The sequence below is a fragment of the Sycon ciliatum genome, chromosome 3 (genome assembly GCF_964019385.1).
Source record: "Sycon ciliatum chromosome 3, ocSycCili1.1, whole genome shotgun sequence".
Taxonomy (NCBI): Eukaryota; Metazoa; Porifera; class Calcarea; order Leucosolenida; family Sycettidae; genus Sycon; species Sycon ciliatum.
The window spans coordinates 680,973-700,132 of record NC_088645.1 but is presented as its reverse complement, the minus strand read 5'-3'; the positions used below and the strand labels follow the sequence as shown (position 1 = coordinate 700,132).

The 19,160-nt window shown below is 44.8% G+C and overlaps 1 protein-coding gene across 1 annotated transcript in view; it reads right to left on the bottom strand.

The window, feature by feature from the left end:
• Positions 1 to 19,160, bottom strand: part of LOC135813187 (tripartite motif-containing protein 2-like) — a 238,245-nt gene that overhangs the window by 110,573 nt on the left and 108,512 nt on the right. Inside the window, exon 12 of the mRNA XM_065326404.1 lies at positions 9,416 to 9,498. Within this exon, the coding sequence (XP_065182476.1) occupies positions 9,416 to 9,498 (83 nt within the window). The remainder of the gene's footprint in view (positions 1 to 9,415; positions 9,499 to 19,160) is intronic.

The following is a 19,160-nucleotide window of genomic DNA, read 5'->3' as shown; positions in this document are numbered from 1 at the left end:
ATTCACCCTTTCCGCGCTTCAGTTTTCCAGCCAGGTTGTCGCCTGCAAGTCGACCTCAAGGGCGGTTATTTATTCCGATCAACTTCTCGACGATCTCTTCTGTGATCTTGATTCGTCGGCCGCCACATCGTGAACGACTGCGAGAGAGATCAGCAAACTGGACGGAGCGATGCTATTGCTTTCTGCACGAGTTTCTGGATGACGCTGTTGCTGAAATTCAGCCAAGAAAACAGCGACTGCAACGATTTCAATCCGCCAGGAGGCACTCGAGAACGATCGCGCAGGAGTTTCTGGTACTCCGTGACAATTCTGCATCGCAGTACGGTGTTGATTTCAGCACCAGGCCTTCTTTGTGTTGCACGAGAAGCAACAGGAGTCTTCTTACGACAAAATTTGCACGCAAAATGCTCGAGTCGACTAGGATCCTGAGCCGTTGCCTCCGTTGAAGTTGGCACCATTTCTTCTTCAACATCACAAATCGCCAATTAATGGATAGTTTTAGGTAGCTGGATAGTTTATTCCGTCTGAGATTATTTGAATTTGTTTGGTTGACGTTCGAAGCGAAACGCACATTTTAATAAGTCGGACCAAGTATGTGAACTAGTGCAGTCGTAACAAAATAATACGGTAAATAATCGCAAGGCACCGGTGGCAAAGTTGGGCAGTGTCCAACTCTTGTGATCTGCTCCGGCATTGATCAAGTGCAATTTTGACCGAAAGTGGTTTGTGAACCGTTCACACCAGGGACCGCCGGTGCCGGGAGCCAGATTTTGTCAAAATTTCAAACCAAGACTCGTCCTAAATTTTCCTAAATTTAAGGTAAAGATGAAGTCAGTTTGCCATTCTTGTAGTCGCTTTATGATAGCATACTAAGTCAGCATACCTAACCGTCCTTCTCGGATGATCTGCTTGTCAGTTGTGCAACTTATGAGACAAAAATAATTCAAACAAATAAAAAATGTGAAGGAGGAAACATTGGCAAGTTCTTGCAACATCATCAACGTTTGCATGCATAATTTCGACAGCATCGCTTACTAGACTGCAATAAAAAGTGTAGAAGTAGTTTTAAAATCTCCAGTAAAAGGTAGCACCGAGTGGCCATCACTAAAAGCCCTTGAGCTACTGAAGAAACAGGGAATTCAAGCTTCAGTTGACTAACCTGTGGTACCATTTGGGCGCATTCTGTACTAGTTTGTAGTAGATTTGGTACTCGAACCATATGCCGGACGGATCGGGAGGTGGCTCACGGCCCGTTGCTTCCCAGCGCCAATTTGGCTTATATGAACCAACCGTAGGTAAACTTTTAAAAAGATATCCCACAGATGTACGTTTCTCCGTATTGCTGGTGACGGCTCAACTTGTCTCAAAATGTATCGTGACTTTAGGGAGGCTGTTGGTCATAACTTTCAACATTTATGCTCCTCTTATACATCAATAATTATTTCCTTCATCCCTTAAGGCAAAACTTTGTTGCATTTTTTGTGTTCTTGTCATGATATTTTGGCATTAGACAAATATGTCCGTGATCCATCCCCTACATAAGGTATCAGTGGTGTCGTCCATTGATCTTACAGGCATTTGCACCTCCGAAAGCATGGAGTCCTTTCGAAAACAAACAGTGAAGCACAACCGTTTCTTGACAGAATGTCACCAGAACACAACTCCCGGCCAGGCGCATCACACCAAAGTGTGAAAATGAGAAGCAGTTTGAAAGGCCGTGTGGATTGAGGAAGTGCCCAGAAGCCGGCCAGCCAATGCTGTACCAGCACAATGGTGCACGTCCGCACACAGCCAAAATCAACGCACGTGGGTTTGCCGGGCAGGGGAAAGCAAAAGTGTTCGACATTCAGGTTGTTGTTCAACCAGCCAAATGGTCCCGATCTCAATGTCGACGACTTGGCATTCTTCCACAGCCTGTAGACAGACCACAACTACCACGCTACAGCAAAGGTCACGAAGCTCACAGCTGGAGCAAAGAACTTGGTGGTCTCCATGATCAAATTATGTCTCGGCAGTTTGTAAAGGCTGCGGAATAAAAGCTGGCAGCGTTGGAGGTGAAAGTCAGCAGGATGCAGACTCGATGTCATCAGGGAGTGAGTCGTCATCAGATTCTGACGAAGAGTGAGGCTCGACTACTTTGAAATGAGCTGTGTGACATTAGCAATTATCTATCTCCCATATGCTGCTTTGTAGCCATAGATTTCTTTGGACTGAACTGCAAAATATCAAAAAAATTATATTAACGGAGGAAGTACTTTTGATCGTATTCCACCCAAAGAGTAAGAATTAATAATGCCGTAGAGTCTAGTAGGGGAACTGTGACCAAATTTTTTGTTTGTCTTATCTTGTAGTGCTTTGGCTCCTGATCTAGATGGTGTTATTCATTTTCTCTCTGCGATGACAAGAAGTGGGTGAAAGCTTGAAAAGATGGTGCTCAAAATTGTCCAGAAGTACCGAGTGACGTCACGCCGGACTTGACCTGCACGCGTACATTCGTTGTCAAAAACGAAATCAAGCCCGTGTGCTGGTGGATCGTGCCAACTGTCCGATGTATGGTGCACATGTGCCTTCAGAGCTCGGACACTGATGTGTACATTGTTCACAATGAGAGCGCCAAAAAGGGAGAAAATAAAAAAAAGTCAACAGCAGTTTGTCGCACTTGTACTGCCTTTGCGAAGTTCCAGCTAGCTCTTTGTTTTGTTTGTGATTACAAAGGATTGGAAGGATGTTTGTTTGCTGTTAATGTGACACATAAATCGTACTTGTAAATTACTTTGTTGTATTGAAGGTGCCGGTGCCTGTCTAATATAGAAACCTGTTTTGAAAACAAGCCTGATTTTCAAGATGCACAGTTGGCACACAAGTCTAGTTTTAGTGTTCCCATACATAGAAATACCCGTCTTATATAGAAGCCTGTCTCATGTAGAAGCCTGCAAAAATTCCCCCCAAAAGTCACCTAAGCCCCGGCTTTTATACACGACTTTACAGTATTTGGGTAAAAGTTACTTGAGAACAGCTTGTAGCTTGTAGCTTATTGTTTTCTAAAGTTTGATTACTTTTTCATCACACTATTATACACTAGCAAGATATCCCTTAAACACTCATACCCAGACAAAAGTTTAGTAAAAATTGTCACGCTTCACGTTAGACTCGGCTTGAATCCGAGTTTTCAACATCAGCAGAAACACCACCACCCTCTAGGATCAAGGTGTATGTGCGGAAACACCACCACTCTCTAGGATCAAGGTGTATATGCAGGAACTCCACCACCCTCTAGGATCAAGGTGTATATGCAGCTAGTAGGTGATGTGAGGTGAGTAGATCAGACGTGACCAGACTCAGCCCAACGCAACAAAGAATTAGGTTGGAGATGGTGTGCTGCTTCGATTAGCTGGTCTCTTAATGCGAAAATCTCAAAGAGCAGGAGAGCAATTCAAGGCCACTGGCAGCAACTGGTTCAGGAGGAACGGCAATAAACCCACATTGCGCCAAAATGCGATTGCAAAGCAATGCCAATGCAAATGGCAGCAACTGGTTCATGATGGGCCGCAATTAGCGAAGCAAATCACCAGTTGGAAGCGATAGAGCTCCATAAAGCAGCAACACTATCCCCTCACAACCCCTGCAGCAAGCTGTTATCAATGAGTGTGATTCACCAAAGTAGGTCATTTCATGGACAGAACGTACCGATATTTGTAACTGCCCATGTTAGAAATCAGATTAGCTCACTCACGGAGGCAAGCCCAAGCTGAGATCTTTGACTTAGTCTCCATAGTAACGTGCACATAGAGTAGGCACACATCCCTCTGCCACCTGGCGGCAAGACAAAATCAGTGAATCAGGTATTCTTGCCAATTAGGTATCCCTGCCATGGTGGCGGTAGCAGCGGCACAAATTCGAAATGAGTATGCCGAGTAAAGTTTGGTGTTTGGCACCGCAGCACTTTCAAGCAGGAAGTGGACAGTCCTGGTGAAAAACACCTCTGGAAAGCGGCATACCCTTGCCAAGTGGACAGTACTGGTGAAAAACACCTCTGGATAGCGGCATACCATTATCAAGTGGATAGTACGGGTGATTAACACCTCTGGATAGCGGCATACCCTTGCCAAGTGAAAGTACTGATGAAAAAACACCTCTGGATAGCGGCATACCCTTGCCAAGTGGACAGTGCTGGTGAAAAACACCTCTGGATAGCGGCATACCATTATCAAGTGGACAGTACGGGTGATTAACACCTCTGGATAGCGGCATACCCTTGCCAAGTGGACAGTACTGATGAAAAACACCTCTGGATAGCGGTATACCCTTGCCAAGTGGACAGTACGGGTGAAAAACACCTCTGGATAGTGGCATACCCTTGCCAAGTGGACAGTACTGATGAAAAACACCTCTGGATAGCGGTATACCCTTGCCAAGTGGACAGTACGGGTGAAAAACACCTCTGGACAGTGGCATACCCTTGCCAAGTGGACAGTACTGATGAAAAACACCTCTGAATAGCGGCATACCATTGGTAAGTGGACAGTACTGATGAAAAACACCTCTGGATAGTGGCATACCATTGGTAAGTACATGTAGAGGATCAGCTGCATTCTGACTGCCAATAATTGCCAGGTTGTGTAGTGTACAGAGGGAAGTAAGGGCGACTAGCCGAACCAATGACGATTTGGACTCCTTTCCAAATGTGTCAGTCCTTGATCTCTTCAACAGTATGATTATGCTGCCTGATTCAAATTTGATGCAGTCTGTCCGCAGGCCCTCGATCAATTCGAAGCATCTTAGCAACCGACGGATGTCGAAAGTGCAGCAAACTCAAGACAAACGCAGTCAAGCTCAGCCGAATTGGGGACGGACTGGTGAGCATAAACAAACTTCCTTAGAATAAGCAGGGTTATGGGCAATATATGCTTCACTGCCTCAATCACATGTCATTGTTGGACAACCATCAACACTGCCTTGATAAGCCAGGTCTTGGCCAGGGGATCCTCTAGACCCTGTTCAACGTGTGCATTTCTTACATCTTCCAAGTAAAAATATATCACACAAGGACAGACACAGCGAGCAATAAAATGCAAGGTAGCAAATGACAGGATCAGAAGCTGAGTAAGGTTGCAGATTGCAAAGGGATCAAAACCAAGAAAACAACATTCACCAGCAGAGTGTGGTGCATTTGATATCAGCAGCATTTGCACAGGCAGTTTACTTGGTGACTTCGATCACAAGAACACAGGAAGATGACCATGGTCCGGGTTTAGCTGGGCTACTGGAGCATGATAACGAAATTCCTGCATAAGAGAAGGAGAAAGCCCATCGGCAGTGACATTCTGGGAGCCAGCAGTGTGCATCTGATTTACACTGATATTGATGACATTGCGGAGTTTGAAGCTTGAAGACGTTTCAGCAAAATCTGATGCTACCCCTTGCAGTGCAGGCTGCTACAAGGGGCATATGCATCCTTCTACTCCATAGACTGCAGCATGTCACTGTGGGTGCTGTTCCATGAACCTTGAGTCAACTTCCTGTTGTAAGCACCTCATCAATGGGTGCCACTTACATCTGTGTGTAGTCTGGAGGTCCAGTGATAAGGTGCTATTAGGAGGAATGACATGGGCAACAAACGAGAGCTTATCCGATAGGGATTCGAGTTGGTGTTGGATATTTTCTGGCTGCTGATTGTGCTGGCCAACACCAACATGAAGATCCTAGCCTAGGGCCGCACACAGTCCAGGATGATACCGAGTTAAGTCAATGATCTCACAGAACCTTCCACCTTTGCTGGCGCTAGTGACACAAATAGATAGAGGAAGGACCACAGCAGGATTACTAATTAGCACTGTGCAACAGCTTGGCCAGTATAAATGTTTAGAAAATCGTCATAGGAGTTGCAAAGCTTGGCATTAAAGAAATGGTTACTGACAATCCACTCTACGTCTGAGGCAACTGAATCAAAGAGATTGGCAGAGTTCAAGCAATATCCAAATGCTAGAGCACGTTCGTACTATTGACTGCCTTGCCAGAATATGACAGATAGCGGGTGGTCTTCAGGACATATTGGGATATGCCGGAACACACTTTTGATCCCTAGCTTCACAAGATACACTGGCTGAGGTGGGGCCATACTAGTAGTATCTGATTTAACACGTTAAGACGTACTGAGCAGAGTATGGGAAAGGAAGATTATGAACGCATGCAACAGGTATTTGCAGTTCATGTTGGGATCGTGATCCCGTTAAACTACTGGGCTGGCGGCTGAACTTTTGCGGGAATATTTGTTACGTGGATGATCCTTGTCACAGCGGTTGCAAATGTAGATCAGCTGGCAGATTGACCATATGCAATTGCCGAGATCGAGGTTGAGGTAGATGACGGCGCCTGCATTGTTGCGGGTGAGCAGCGAAGGTGATACTGTTTGGGCTTGGTGTGCTATTTCGAGATGAAAGAACGGACACATGTTGTGTTCAGACACCAGGTGAACAAGGTTTCATGACATACATTCAGGCCTAGCTTCGCCTGGGATACAGAGCGGCCAAGTATTTATGTCAATGGTATCAAATTGCTTGCCTGGCTGGGAAGCGAGAAGCCTGCAAAAGCGCTGATTTTACAAAGCCTCTGTGAAATACTGCCTGGTGACCTGCAAAATCCATGCACTGGGATAACAGCCTTCCTGCAGTGTGATGGAAGTGCATTACTGAAAATAACCTGCTGCCGACCAAGTTGTGATAGCATGCAGAATGGTGCCCACCACCGCTTCAACTGATATTGCATCACCGGAAGAACTAAATTTGAGCAAAAAAGACTTATGGTTATCAACTGCCTCCAAGGTCTAAGGCAACAGTTGGTCAGAGAAGTTCCAGCAGTATATGAACCCACAGTCATCATATTCCCAAGCACCTATCTTGATCACCCAGCCAGCAGGGAGTTGAGTATGCAGCACTCTTGCCAGTGTCGGCTAACACAGCTGGTGACGCTAGTACTGTCCATGGTTGCGGCAAGACAGAGGTTCCAACCTTGTCCGTGATGGCAGAATGAACTTCATCCCAAATTACTTCTCGAATCCCAGATGGACCCAAAATGGACGAAGGGCCGACTAGCAATTCGCACATGCCCATGGTGAGAGCGGCAGAGTCATCTGAATGCTGTGTACTCCATGTCATACAGCAATCTCTGAGCCAACATGCACAGGTGTCACTGAAGTCTGATTTTGAAGCGTAAATATATTTCAGAAAATCAGATGCTAATAAAAGCAAGTCCACAGTAGACGACGGCATTGTTTCAGGCACCAACAGCCATCAATGAAGTCTGATTTTGAAGCGTGGAGATGAGAGAATGAAAATCTGATTCTAGCACAAGCTAAGAGTTGCCAATAATATGACTTTGCAGTGTAGCCAACATCAAAAAAGAAAGCGAAAGCAAGCAAGCAGTCATGCACATGCACGAACGACACCATGTTGGTTGGCGTTACCATGGAAGATCCATGTGACATGTGACGTCAGGCTAGGCATGCGCAAAGCTCTGCATTGGCAATGCAAGTGGAATGCCACATAGCACTTAACCCTTGCCATGCTGTGGCCCCTTTTCTCCAATCGGCCGGCTGTCCAGCGCACTGACTCTCTTTGTGTAGTTTGCGCACACAGCTCTGAACGAAATTTATTCTCATTTCACTCCACCTTGATGGATTTTCATCATCCTGGGCTCGTTGGAAAGATCAGGACCAAGCAAATCCATCATGGTAGATCTCAGCGACATAGACACACCAGGGCCACTTCCACCTCCTCTCCAAACTACTCCACCGTGCCTCGGAACGGCACAACTCAATTTCACGTTCTTGTTCAGCATCTTGCCCAAATTCAACCGATTTTCACGGTTCGAACTCCGCTGGAAAGCTGAAATCCAAGCACTTTATTTGATGTCCATCACTCATGCGTGGTGCCAAAGAGAAATCCCTAGCCTGCTCCGAATAACTGGGAAGTCATAAACCAAAAAAATCGCGTTTGCCCCGGGCCGTGATCTCGGTGTTCATCATGTCGCCGCTCAATGAGTCATTATCCTATAGCGACGAAATTTGTATCTTCGGAAAGATAACCTCAAGACCTTTCCTTTGGTGTATTGATTGTCTTTATGCGTCACGGATTTACCATAGTTTGTACACTGATATATGCACTGCGATATATGCACTGCGATATAACCCTTTGTGGACGGACTGTACGAGTTTTGATCTAATAATAATAATAATAAGAAGAAGAAGAAGATCGAAAATTGAAACGCGAATTTTTCTGGGCGCACCGCACGTTTTCGGCGATATTTTTTTACACAAATCGAAAGACGAAATCCATATCTTTCCAATGGTGCTAAATTCGCCGGGGGTCCCTAGTCAAAATGTTGACGAAATCGGCCGCGCAAGAAAGAAATTGAGAGCTTCCGCAGAACTAACATTGCAGTACGAGTACTGTCATGGAACGACGATACCGACGATGCCATCGATGCCATCGGCATGATTCTGAACTGGAACTCTAACATGGACAGTTCTGGCGACCTACTTGATGAGTCTGATGACGACGAGTTCGAAGTGGACAGTGATAGTGATGATGATATCCCAGAAATTCAAGAAAACAATATATCTGATGGATTTGCTGATACTGCTAGTAGCGAGAGCGGTGGCGAGGATGATGTTGGACAGCTTATCCTATTTACTTTCCAAAAATGTATGGTGGTGTATTGGCTAATGCACACCGATTTCGAGTTATTACTGAGTTTCGCATGTCGCTTCTTTCCTGTACAAATTTTGCAGTCCATAAAGGGATAATGCGCGATTTTTTTGTGCATATATGCGCTCATGGTCAAGCACGTTATGTTTCAGAGCGCATATATGCGCTCCTGGCACGAAAAGGGTTAAGTAGTGGTGCGTGACAAATGCAAACATGCCAGTATGCATTCTAACACAAAATAACTTCCCTAATTGCCAGAGTATAAAGCACACCTGAGCATAATACACAGACCTAATTTTGCCAAATTTTAAGGCAACTCAAGGTATATCCAGAGTATATTACGCAGTCGTGATTTGAGAATATTTTTGATTACAAAGACAGTACTATAGTGTGATCAGAGCCAACATTTTCATACAAATTACATCTGTAAATGCAAGTGTAACATATGGTGTTTCATACACATCTTGAATTTGCAGTGTAGCTGGCAGAAGACACCAGAAATCTATGAATATGATTTGTGTAGTCATGGACTCAGATGTGGTAAATTTGACTACAGTGACATCCATAGTCATTAGACCACTTTGAAAGTGCAAATATTCTCATATTTGGAGCACAGTGCTCACCAGCGACTTGCGGCCTGAAATAGCGTATCTAAAGTTTGAACTACACTCTGGCAAACACGGTACAATACTAGTGTGACAAAAACTCACCTTCTTGAGAGGGCCTTCCACGGCAGCTGATACAGCAGTAACTCTGATTTTTCCGTCCAGGTCACTGCGCATGGCAGATTGAACTGCAAAGTTGTCCAAAAAAAAACGAAAACAAAAAAAAAGCAAGTCCTTTCTTATATCTGTTGAATACGAGAAAGGACGACTGACGACACATTATCCAGACATTACAATGGGAACAGGTAGGTTGCTGGAACGACATTTATTAGAGACGGGACAAGAGACCAAGACAAACGAAACGACTACATGGTGATTGTTGAAGAGTGAGAAAAGAGAGAGAGAGATCAAGTCTGAACGGCAAGATAAAGGGCCTGGGTAGCTATGGCAATTATAGGCGCGCAAGTAGCTACCCAGGCCAACGGAACAAAAGGAGAAAAAAGGTGAGTACGCGAGTGCATGCAGGCCAGCTAGAAAAGGTACGGGAGGAGGTACCTAACATACCACCCCTCCATGAAAAAAAATCCCGCGTCCTCGCGGAGAGAAAAAAAAGAGAGAAAAAGATTTAAAAAAATGACTGAAGGAGAAAAACACACACACATATCGCACGGATCTCACAAAAGTGTGTACTAAATATGCACTACCGATCATTCCTGTACTACTTATAGTGTGTAATAACTATTGGAGTTTGACGAGGAACGTGAATTACTAGTATTTTGCACGGCAAATACAGCCTAGTTACACTTTTGCTAAACATCCAAAAATTAGAGCGTGGCTCACCATGATCGGACCCCTAATTTGTTAATGTTTTATGAACACACGCGCGCACACACACAACAAAAAATTCACGAAATTAAATTTGACGAAGAAGGAACGCATACAAAAAAAAGAAAGAGAGAAAGGTAGCTGACCTGCATGGCTTGAACGAGACAAGACGAGGTTGGCGTAGGAGAGGAGGTTGATAGAGACGAGACGAGGTTGGCGTAGGAGAGACGAGACTGACATGGACGAGACGAGACGAATGGCGGTTGAGGACGGCTGGGCATGGGATGATCTCAGCGTCGTGGGTCGATCAATAATCGGGCGCCAATGTTGAATATGAGAAAGGATGACTGACGACACATTATCCAGACATAACAACGGGAACAGGTAGGTTGGTGGAACGACATTTATTAGAGACGGGACAAGAGACCAAGACGAACGAAACGACTACATGGTGATTATTGAAGAGTGAGAAAAGAGAGAGAGAGATCAAGTCTGAACGGCAAGATAAAGGGCCTGGGTAGCTATGGCAATTATGGGCGCACAAGTAGCTACCCAGGCCAACGGAACAAAAGGAGACAAAAGGTGAGTACGCGAGTGCATGCAGGCCAGCTAGAAAAGGTACCGGGAGGAGGTACCTAACATATCCATACTATCCCTACACACACAATATAGCTATTCTTATATCTATACTATCTCTACACACACAATATAGCTATTCTTATATCCATACTATCTCTACACACACAATATAGCTATTCTTATATCAATACTATCCCTACACAAACAATATAGCTATTCTTATATCCATACTATCCCTACACACACAATATAGCTATTCTTATATCCATACTATCCCTACACACACAATATAGCTATTCTTATATCCATACTATCTCTACACACACAATATAGCTATTCTTATATCCATACTATCCCTACACACAATATAGCTATTCTTATATCCATACTATCCCTACACACAATATAGCTATTCTTATATCCATACTATCCCTACACACACAATATAGCTATTCGTATATCCATACTATCTCTACACACACAATACAGCTATTCTTATATCCATACTATCCCTACACACACAATATAGCTATTCTTATATCCATACTATCCCTACACACACAATATAGCTATTCTTATATCCATACTATCCCTACACACACAATATAGCTATTCTGATATCCATACTATCCCTACACACACAATATAGCTATTCTGATATCCATACTATCCCTACATACAATGTAGCTATTCTTATATCCATACTATCCCTACACACACAATATAGCTATTCTTATATCCATACTATCCCTACACACACAATATAGCTATTCTTATATCCATACTATCTCTACACACACAATATAGCTATTCTTATATCCATACTATCCCTACACACACAATATAGCTATTCTTATATCCATACAATCCCTACAAACACAATTATAGCTATTCTTATATCCATACTATCCCTACACACACAATATAGCTATTCTTATATCCATACTATCTCTACACACACAATATAGCTATTCTTATATCCATACTATCCCTACACACAATATAGCTATTCTTATATCCATACTATCTCTACACACACAATATAGCTATTCTTATATCCATACTATCCCTACACACACAATATAGCTATTCTTATATCCATACTATCTCAACACACACAATATAGCTATTCTTATATCCATACTATCCCTACACACACACAATATAGCTATTCTTATATCCATACTATCCCTACACACACAATATAGCTATTCTTATATCCATACTATCTCTACACACACAATATAGCTATTCTTATATCCATACTATCTCTACACACAATATAGCTATTCTTATATCCATACTATCTCTACACACAATATAGCTATTCTTATATCCATACTATCTCTACACACAATATAGCTATTCTTATATCCATACTATCTCTACACACACAATTTAGCTATTCTTATATCCATACTATCCCTACACACACAATATAGCTATTCTTATATCCATACTATCCCTAAACACACATTATAGCTATTCTTATATCCATACTATCCCTACACACACAATATAGCTATTCTTATATCCATACTATCCCTACACACACAATATAGCTATTCTTACATGTATATCCATACTATCCCTGCACACACAGTATATATATCTTGTAACAGCAAGGCACGGTTGTGCTCTATGAAATCTAACCCTAAGTGAAACACCATCTCCCTGCACCAGTTCCACTACTTCCTCCGTTAAGCAAAACTACGTTGCGTTTTTACAGTTAAGTCCAAATCATTATATGACCCGATATCTGAGACTTTCGACCTTCGGGGCTACGCGTTTTTTTTGAGAAAACACTAAAAACAAATTTGTTCGCAAAAAAATCGATTCCGTCAAAGCAAAGTGCAGAGACGACAATGGCGGAATAAAATTGAAGGCGATTCTTGTGTCAGTTGGTTATTGGGCTCACGGAGCACAGCAGCCGCGATCCCATGGACGGTGATGGATCGTTCTTTGTGGATATCCTGTCAAGCGGCGACAGCGCTTCTAGTTCTGAGAGCGCATGTCAGGCGAATCGATCGCAAGTGACACGCGGTACTTACCTGTCGGGGGCGACGATGATGAGGACTTGGCCTGGATGAGTATGATCAAGGCCAACCACAGTCTGCCTCAGCGATAGCTGCTACAGCTCCAGGCAAGGACAACCAGGTGGATTCCTGAGGGTACGCCGCTTGCAAGGTCGCTGGGCGCCTTTTCGCGAGTGGCAGAACTGTTTCCTGAGTGTCACGCCAGACCTGCTAAAACAGCACGAAATGATGCGAGTTTTCTTTGCGACGATGATCCTAAAATGTTTGGGATGGCAAGCTCGATACTCGAGCTAATAATGGCGAATCAGACCATCACGGAGCACATGAGGCTGGGCAATCTCGAGTAACATTCTGTTACTTTTGAGTTGGTGGTGTGAAACGCTTGTCAGCCTGGTTTACTGATGTTTGGAAATGGTCAGTCTCCACAAAGTGCAACAAGGCGAATCTGGACGCATTTGCTCTGTTTGACTCCTTCACAATACGTATGTGAATGCTGTCACATGTATCATGGTGTTCCGTCAAAATCTGTTGCAGACTATCCTGTCAAGCATGTCCATCACCAGGAGAACAGATAAATCACCTCTCCTTCTAATGCTGCTATTGCTGCTGTTGCAACTACACAACCTCAATAAAGTCACGGAATGCTGGAAATGAAGTACCTGAACAGTCAAAACACTTTACTATATTAGTTGGCTAGTGATATCACATGGAAACAATTTTTGGTGGCTCCAAACACACTGATCTTTCAAAATTGTAAAAAAAGAACAATTCATTAACATGACTCCTGACTGTAAAATGCATTTCTACATGGTCAATATTGGTCTGATGGCCGTGAAACGAAGTCACAATACTCTACAAAGGCAAGACATCAATTTGCAATAAAAAATCAATTTCACCAAAACAGCCCCGAAGGTCGATTTTCTCAGATATTGGGCCATATGGCTACGAACATGCTTTTCAAAGTGGAAAACAAGGCAGCATTATTATGAAAGATATTATTCCCGTAGCTATGCAGAAGACGGTACTTCAGTAACGTCTGGCGCTAGCCAGGGTCCACCCAGCTTTAATTTGGTATTTGTGTGTTTGTGTGTTTGTTTGTGTCACGCCTGGCGCTATCCGTATCTGACGGCAAAAAAGCATAGGATGGTATACATTTTTCAATTCTCCTATTTTTTTCAGGCATATCCTGGGATTCGAACCCGCACTATCGCCCTACATGCATTCCCCCATACACTTCGCATTCATACCCATTCTTCCAAGTTGCTTCACGTTATGATCTTGCATTTGAAAGCCCTATTTGAATATTGCGGGCAGCTGTATGTGGCCAGCTGTGTTTGATGGTACGGTACGGTACGGGAGACGGTGTCGTATTAACCTCGATCGTACCTGTCCCGTACATATCCCCTACCGTACCGTGCCATCAAAGACGGCTGGCCACAATGCATATTCAAATAGGGCTTTCAAATGCAAGATCACAATGTGAAACAACTTGGAAGAATTAGTATGTATGCGAAGTGTATCGGGGGATGCATGCAGGGCGCGCGATAGTGCGGGTTCGAATCCCAGGTTATGTCTAAAAAAAAAGGATTTTTTTAAAGAATTTATAACATCCCTATGCTTTTTTTTGTTTAGGTCATCAAGGCAAAAAAGCATAGCGTAGGGCCCTGAGCTTCCAAGCTCTCTCGTTTACAGATGTCACACAGCTCGTTTCAAAGCAGTCCAGCTTCACTCTTCGTCTAAATCTGATGACAAATCACTCCCTGATGACATAGAGTCTGCATCCTCGCTGACTGTCGCCGCCAGCGCTGCCAGCTTTTGTTCCGCAGCCTTTATACGTTTTTCAAGACACGATTATTTTTACCATGGAGATCGCCAAGTTCTTCGCTCGAACTGTGAGCTTGACGACCTCCAGGGTGGCGCTGGTAGTTGTGGCCACTCTCCGGAACGCCATGGAAGGAGCCATACAGACCCAAACAAACGCTCCCCATCTTCGCAGCAGTGTATTCGTGCCAGCACGTTTCCACGCCCTGCCGAAGCTCCTTTCTGGTTTTCTTCGCCACGAGTGACATGTCTGTCTACAGGCTGTGGAAGAACGCAAAGTCGTCGACGTTGAGATCAGGATTTTGCGCCGACTGAATGACAACCTGAATGTCGAACGCTTTTGATTTCCCCTGCGCTGCAAACACAAGTGCATTAATTTTGGTTGTGTGCGGATGCGCACCATCGGCTCGTGCTAGTACAGCAGTGCCTGAGTGCTGGCCGGGTACTGGACACTTCTTCGAGCCACGCAGCCTTTCAAACTGTTTCTCATGTTCGCACTTTGGTGTCATGCGTGTGCGCGCGCCTGCGGTTGTGTTCTGGTGACATCCTGTCGAGAAACGGTTCTGCTTCGCCAAATTTTTCAAAGGACTCCACACTTTTCGGAGTTTCAAAAGAGTGTCAGAACAATTGACGACAACTCAGCTACCCTATGTAGGGGCTAGATCACTGACATGTATGTCTAATGCCGACAGAAATATCATGACAAGAACACTAAAAACGCAACGAAGTTTTGCTTAGTGGAGGAAGTATTTGTGCATGTGCAAGCCGAGGTGCATTCGTACCCTTTCTAAGACCGCAAAGGTATGCAAGTTGAGGGCGCCAACTGTCAACTTTGGTCGGATTTCACCGATTTCTGCAGAACAACCGTTAGCGCTTGCACCCGAATGCATCAGAGCAGTGTCTAGGAAATGGGAGAGCCAAGTGATGGCATGCAATGGAAAGTCACAGAGCAAAGCTGCATGCATACCCACGTATTCTCACAACACTGCACAAGGATAATTGGGGTACACCAGTGTGCTGGTTTCGATCAACTGGTGAAGCGATTGGCGTTGCAAGCAACCAAAGTGATCGCTCATGACTGAGCCGCAGCAGGACCTGCGACCGGGTGCAAAGTTTCCTGATCGACGTTGCAAACAGCCAATCGCTCATGCTTGAGCGGCAATAGTATCCGAGAAGGGGTGCAATGACTACTGATTGACGTCGCAAACAGCCGACCAATAGTATGCAATTTTAAACGGAGAAAGTAGCAGCAAAGCAACCAGTTGAAGGAAGCTGGATGAATGCAGATAATGCCCAGAAATTTCAGGGTACTAGACGAGCCTTCCACCTTCGCAGGCGCGAGTGGGACTCCGAAGTATGAGAATGTACAGAGAAGAATAGCCAGCTGCCGATTCGCCACTGCCCGGCCCACGCTCACGCACAAGTAGTCGTCCAGGAAATGCAGCAAATTGGGAATGGAGAATTCGTGGTGCATTATTATTATTAAACTCAATCTCGTAGCATGTGCACGCATTGCTAATGTGGGGAGCAACAAAAGAAAACAAGAAAACAGTGGAAAGAAAGGAACAGGGAGGAAAACAAAGCTCAGCCAATTAAGTGAGATAGCCGGAAATTACATTGCTTAGCTGAACACGCCTGAGTGCTGCAGGAAAACGCAACTCAGTACAAACAACTTGGTGAAACTGAGACATGCTGTGGCAGTAGTGGGCGAGGCTTGATAGCTTGAGCCAGTCAGAATAGGAATGAGACAAAAGGGAGTTTGTAAACTGGACAGTGCAAGCTGCAGGTAGCGAGACGTGTGCCCTTGTTGAACGGCTCCGCACAAACCAGTCAAAGAGAGAGAGAGATGCCTTGGTACTTTCTCGAGTTTTATCTTTTGAATTAGCATGTTGCTGTGGAGACTGCGTCGAATAGAAAGGGGGCAAACATGAGCGAGAACATAGAGTTGTGCAGAGGAGAAATCACGGGGCAAGCAAAATAGCATTTTAATAATTTTCGTTGGCAAACTTCGAGCTTGTCTGATATCGTGGTTGATAACCCACACCACGTCACAGTATTCGTCACAGTATTCGAAGATCGGACAAATATGCAAAGAGAAAAACAGAGATCTACAGTCGTAAGGCAGATAACGGCAGTGAGGCTTCAGAGTTCCTAAAATTCTGGATGCTTTAAGGCACATATGGTCAGCATGTTCGGACAATGATAGCTTCGAGTCCAGAACCATTCCCAGGTGCCTGTGACAAGTTACAACTTCCAGGGCCTGGGTGCAGTTCGGAAACGTCAAAGGTGCAGATGGTGGACGTGCAGAAATATACAACACTTTGGTCTTCTGGACATTGGGCTGTAGCTCCCAGATCTTCATCCAGTTTACCACGTCATTGATGCCCTGCTGGAGCGATCCCGTTAGTTCGTGCTCGGTGGAGGCTGAGCGGTGAAGGGCGGTGTCATCTGCATAAAGCGAGAGGCCAGGAGTAAAGGATGGCAAATCATTCACGTACATCAAGAAAAGCAGGGGGCCAAGAATAGACCCTTGTAGAACACCTGTATTAACTCGACAATCCTCCGATATCAGGCCGCCTGCTTTCACGGCTTGGGTCCGCATGCTCAGGTATGACGACAACCAGTTGTTGGTGCGGTGTGTGACACTGTAGCACGATCGTAGTTTTGCGATCAGCCCTCTATGCCATACCGAATCGAATGCTTTGGCCAAGTCGAAGAAGCAGAGACCTTGATGGCGCTTTTGGTGTCGCTGAGTGTACAGGTCCTGGACAATGCGAGTCAGCTGTAGTGGGGTGAGTCCCCACGACAGAAACCAGACTGGTACTGAGAGAGCGCTGGTGAGAAATGTTTATACAGAATATTGTAAACAACACGTTCACATAATTTTGACAAACTTGGTAGCAGCGAAATGGGGCGATAATTGGCAGTGTGCTGACGAGAACCTATATTCTTATAAATGGGAGTGACAACAGCAAACTTCCAAACAAGTGGGTATACGCCGCTTGCAAAGGAGATGTTGAAGATGGTGGAGAGAGGAGACGAAATTGAAGGTGCCAGACGTTTAAGAACTTCATTGGGAAGACCGTCAAAACCAGGTGATTTATTGATTTTCAGCTTGTTAATGACGGTCCTAACTGTGGATGGGGAGGTCTGGAAGGAATCAAGTGAGAACAGAATAGCAGAGTGTTCCGCAAAAGATGGCACACACCATTGAGGGTCGTCACTAGGTGCGACAGTGGTAAAATGCACGTTGAGCAGGTTTGCAATGTCCCTAGTATCATGAGCAATACTGCCGTCCGGTCTCTGCATTGAGGTTATGGGAGCACTGGTGGAAGTTGGCTTACGTAGTCGCCTGACGAACTGAGAACGAGACGGGTGGTCATTACTTGAGAGCGTAGACTTGATGCTGCGTATGTAAGAGCGATAATCATGTCGAGATAAATCCTTCACGAGGTTACGCTTGCATCGATAAGCAGCCAGGTTATCCACTGTTGGGTACATCCTGGAAACACTGAATGCGTCGTGCTTCCGTTTCACAGCAGAGCGCAGAGCCGGTGTCATCCATGGCGGGTCTGATGAGGGAGACGTAGGTCGGTGCGTGGGAGCGTGATGCGGCAAGTACAGGTCAAAGATGTATTGGAGTGTATGCTGGAAGTACGCAACAGCAACATCGACATCAGGCATAATGCTGAGGGGTGACCAATCATAGAATTGGATATGTTCGTTTATACGGTCCCAAGTTTGGGGTGTTGCTTTACGGAAGTTAAAATTATAGCGAATGAGGCGGGAAGGATTCCATTGGAGATATTGAGAGGGTGTATTGTTGTGCAAGGGATTAGTAGATAGGAGAGGGAAATGTAGAGAACATAGAATTTGTAAGTGGTCCGATAATCCCAGTGGAGCGCTGGGTACTATGTCGCAGAATGATTCGGGAGAATTGGTAATGATGAGGTCGAGGCGGAAACTGTGTCGTTGGGTGTTAGGAACATGCGTCGGTAAGCTAACAATTTGGCTGAGACCGAATCAGTGGAAGATTTTGTGTAGTTTCTGACCAGTAGGTGATGTACTGTCAGACGGACACCAGTCGGAGTGCCGTGCATTAAAGTCGCCTGTCAGAAACACTGATGCAGGCTTGGAGGACACGATCTGCAGGATGTCTTCCAGTGTATTACAGAAATGCGAAAGTTCAGAAGATGTCTGAGATGGCGGGCGATAAATACAGGCAACAATGAGAGGTTGAATATGGATGTTTATTGGGGCTGCAGAGATGGGAAATACCTCGAGCCATACTGCTTCGAAGCTAGTGCGTTGCAGGTCAGTGCGTAGGGTCGCGGAGCTGAACACGTTATCTCGTACAAGTAAGGCTACTCCGCCATAGCCTCTGGAGTCGTCTGTTGATTGTTTATTCTCGACAGTAGGTCTATCTCGACGATACCAAGTGTAGTTGGGTGTGTGCATCAGGTTAGATGGACAGAGCCATGTTTCTGTAAGGCAAACTATTGTTGGTGCTAGGTTATCCAGTATTTTTTGCAGTTCTGAGAGTTTGTTGAGGATAGATCTGCAGTTTATGGTGAGGATGGCGAAGGAGC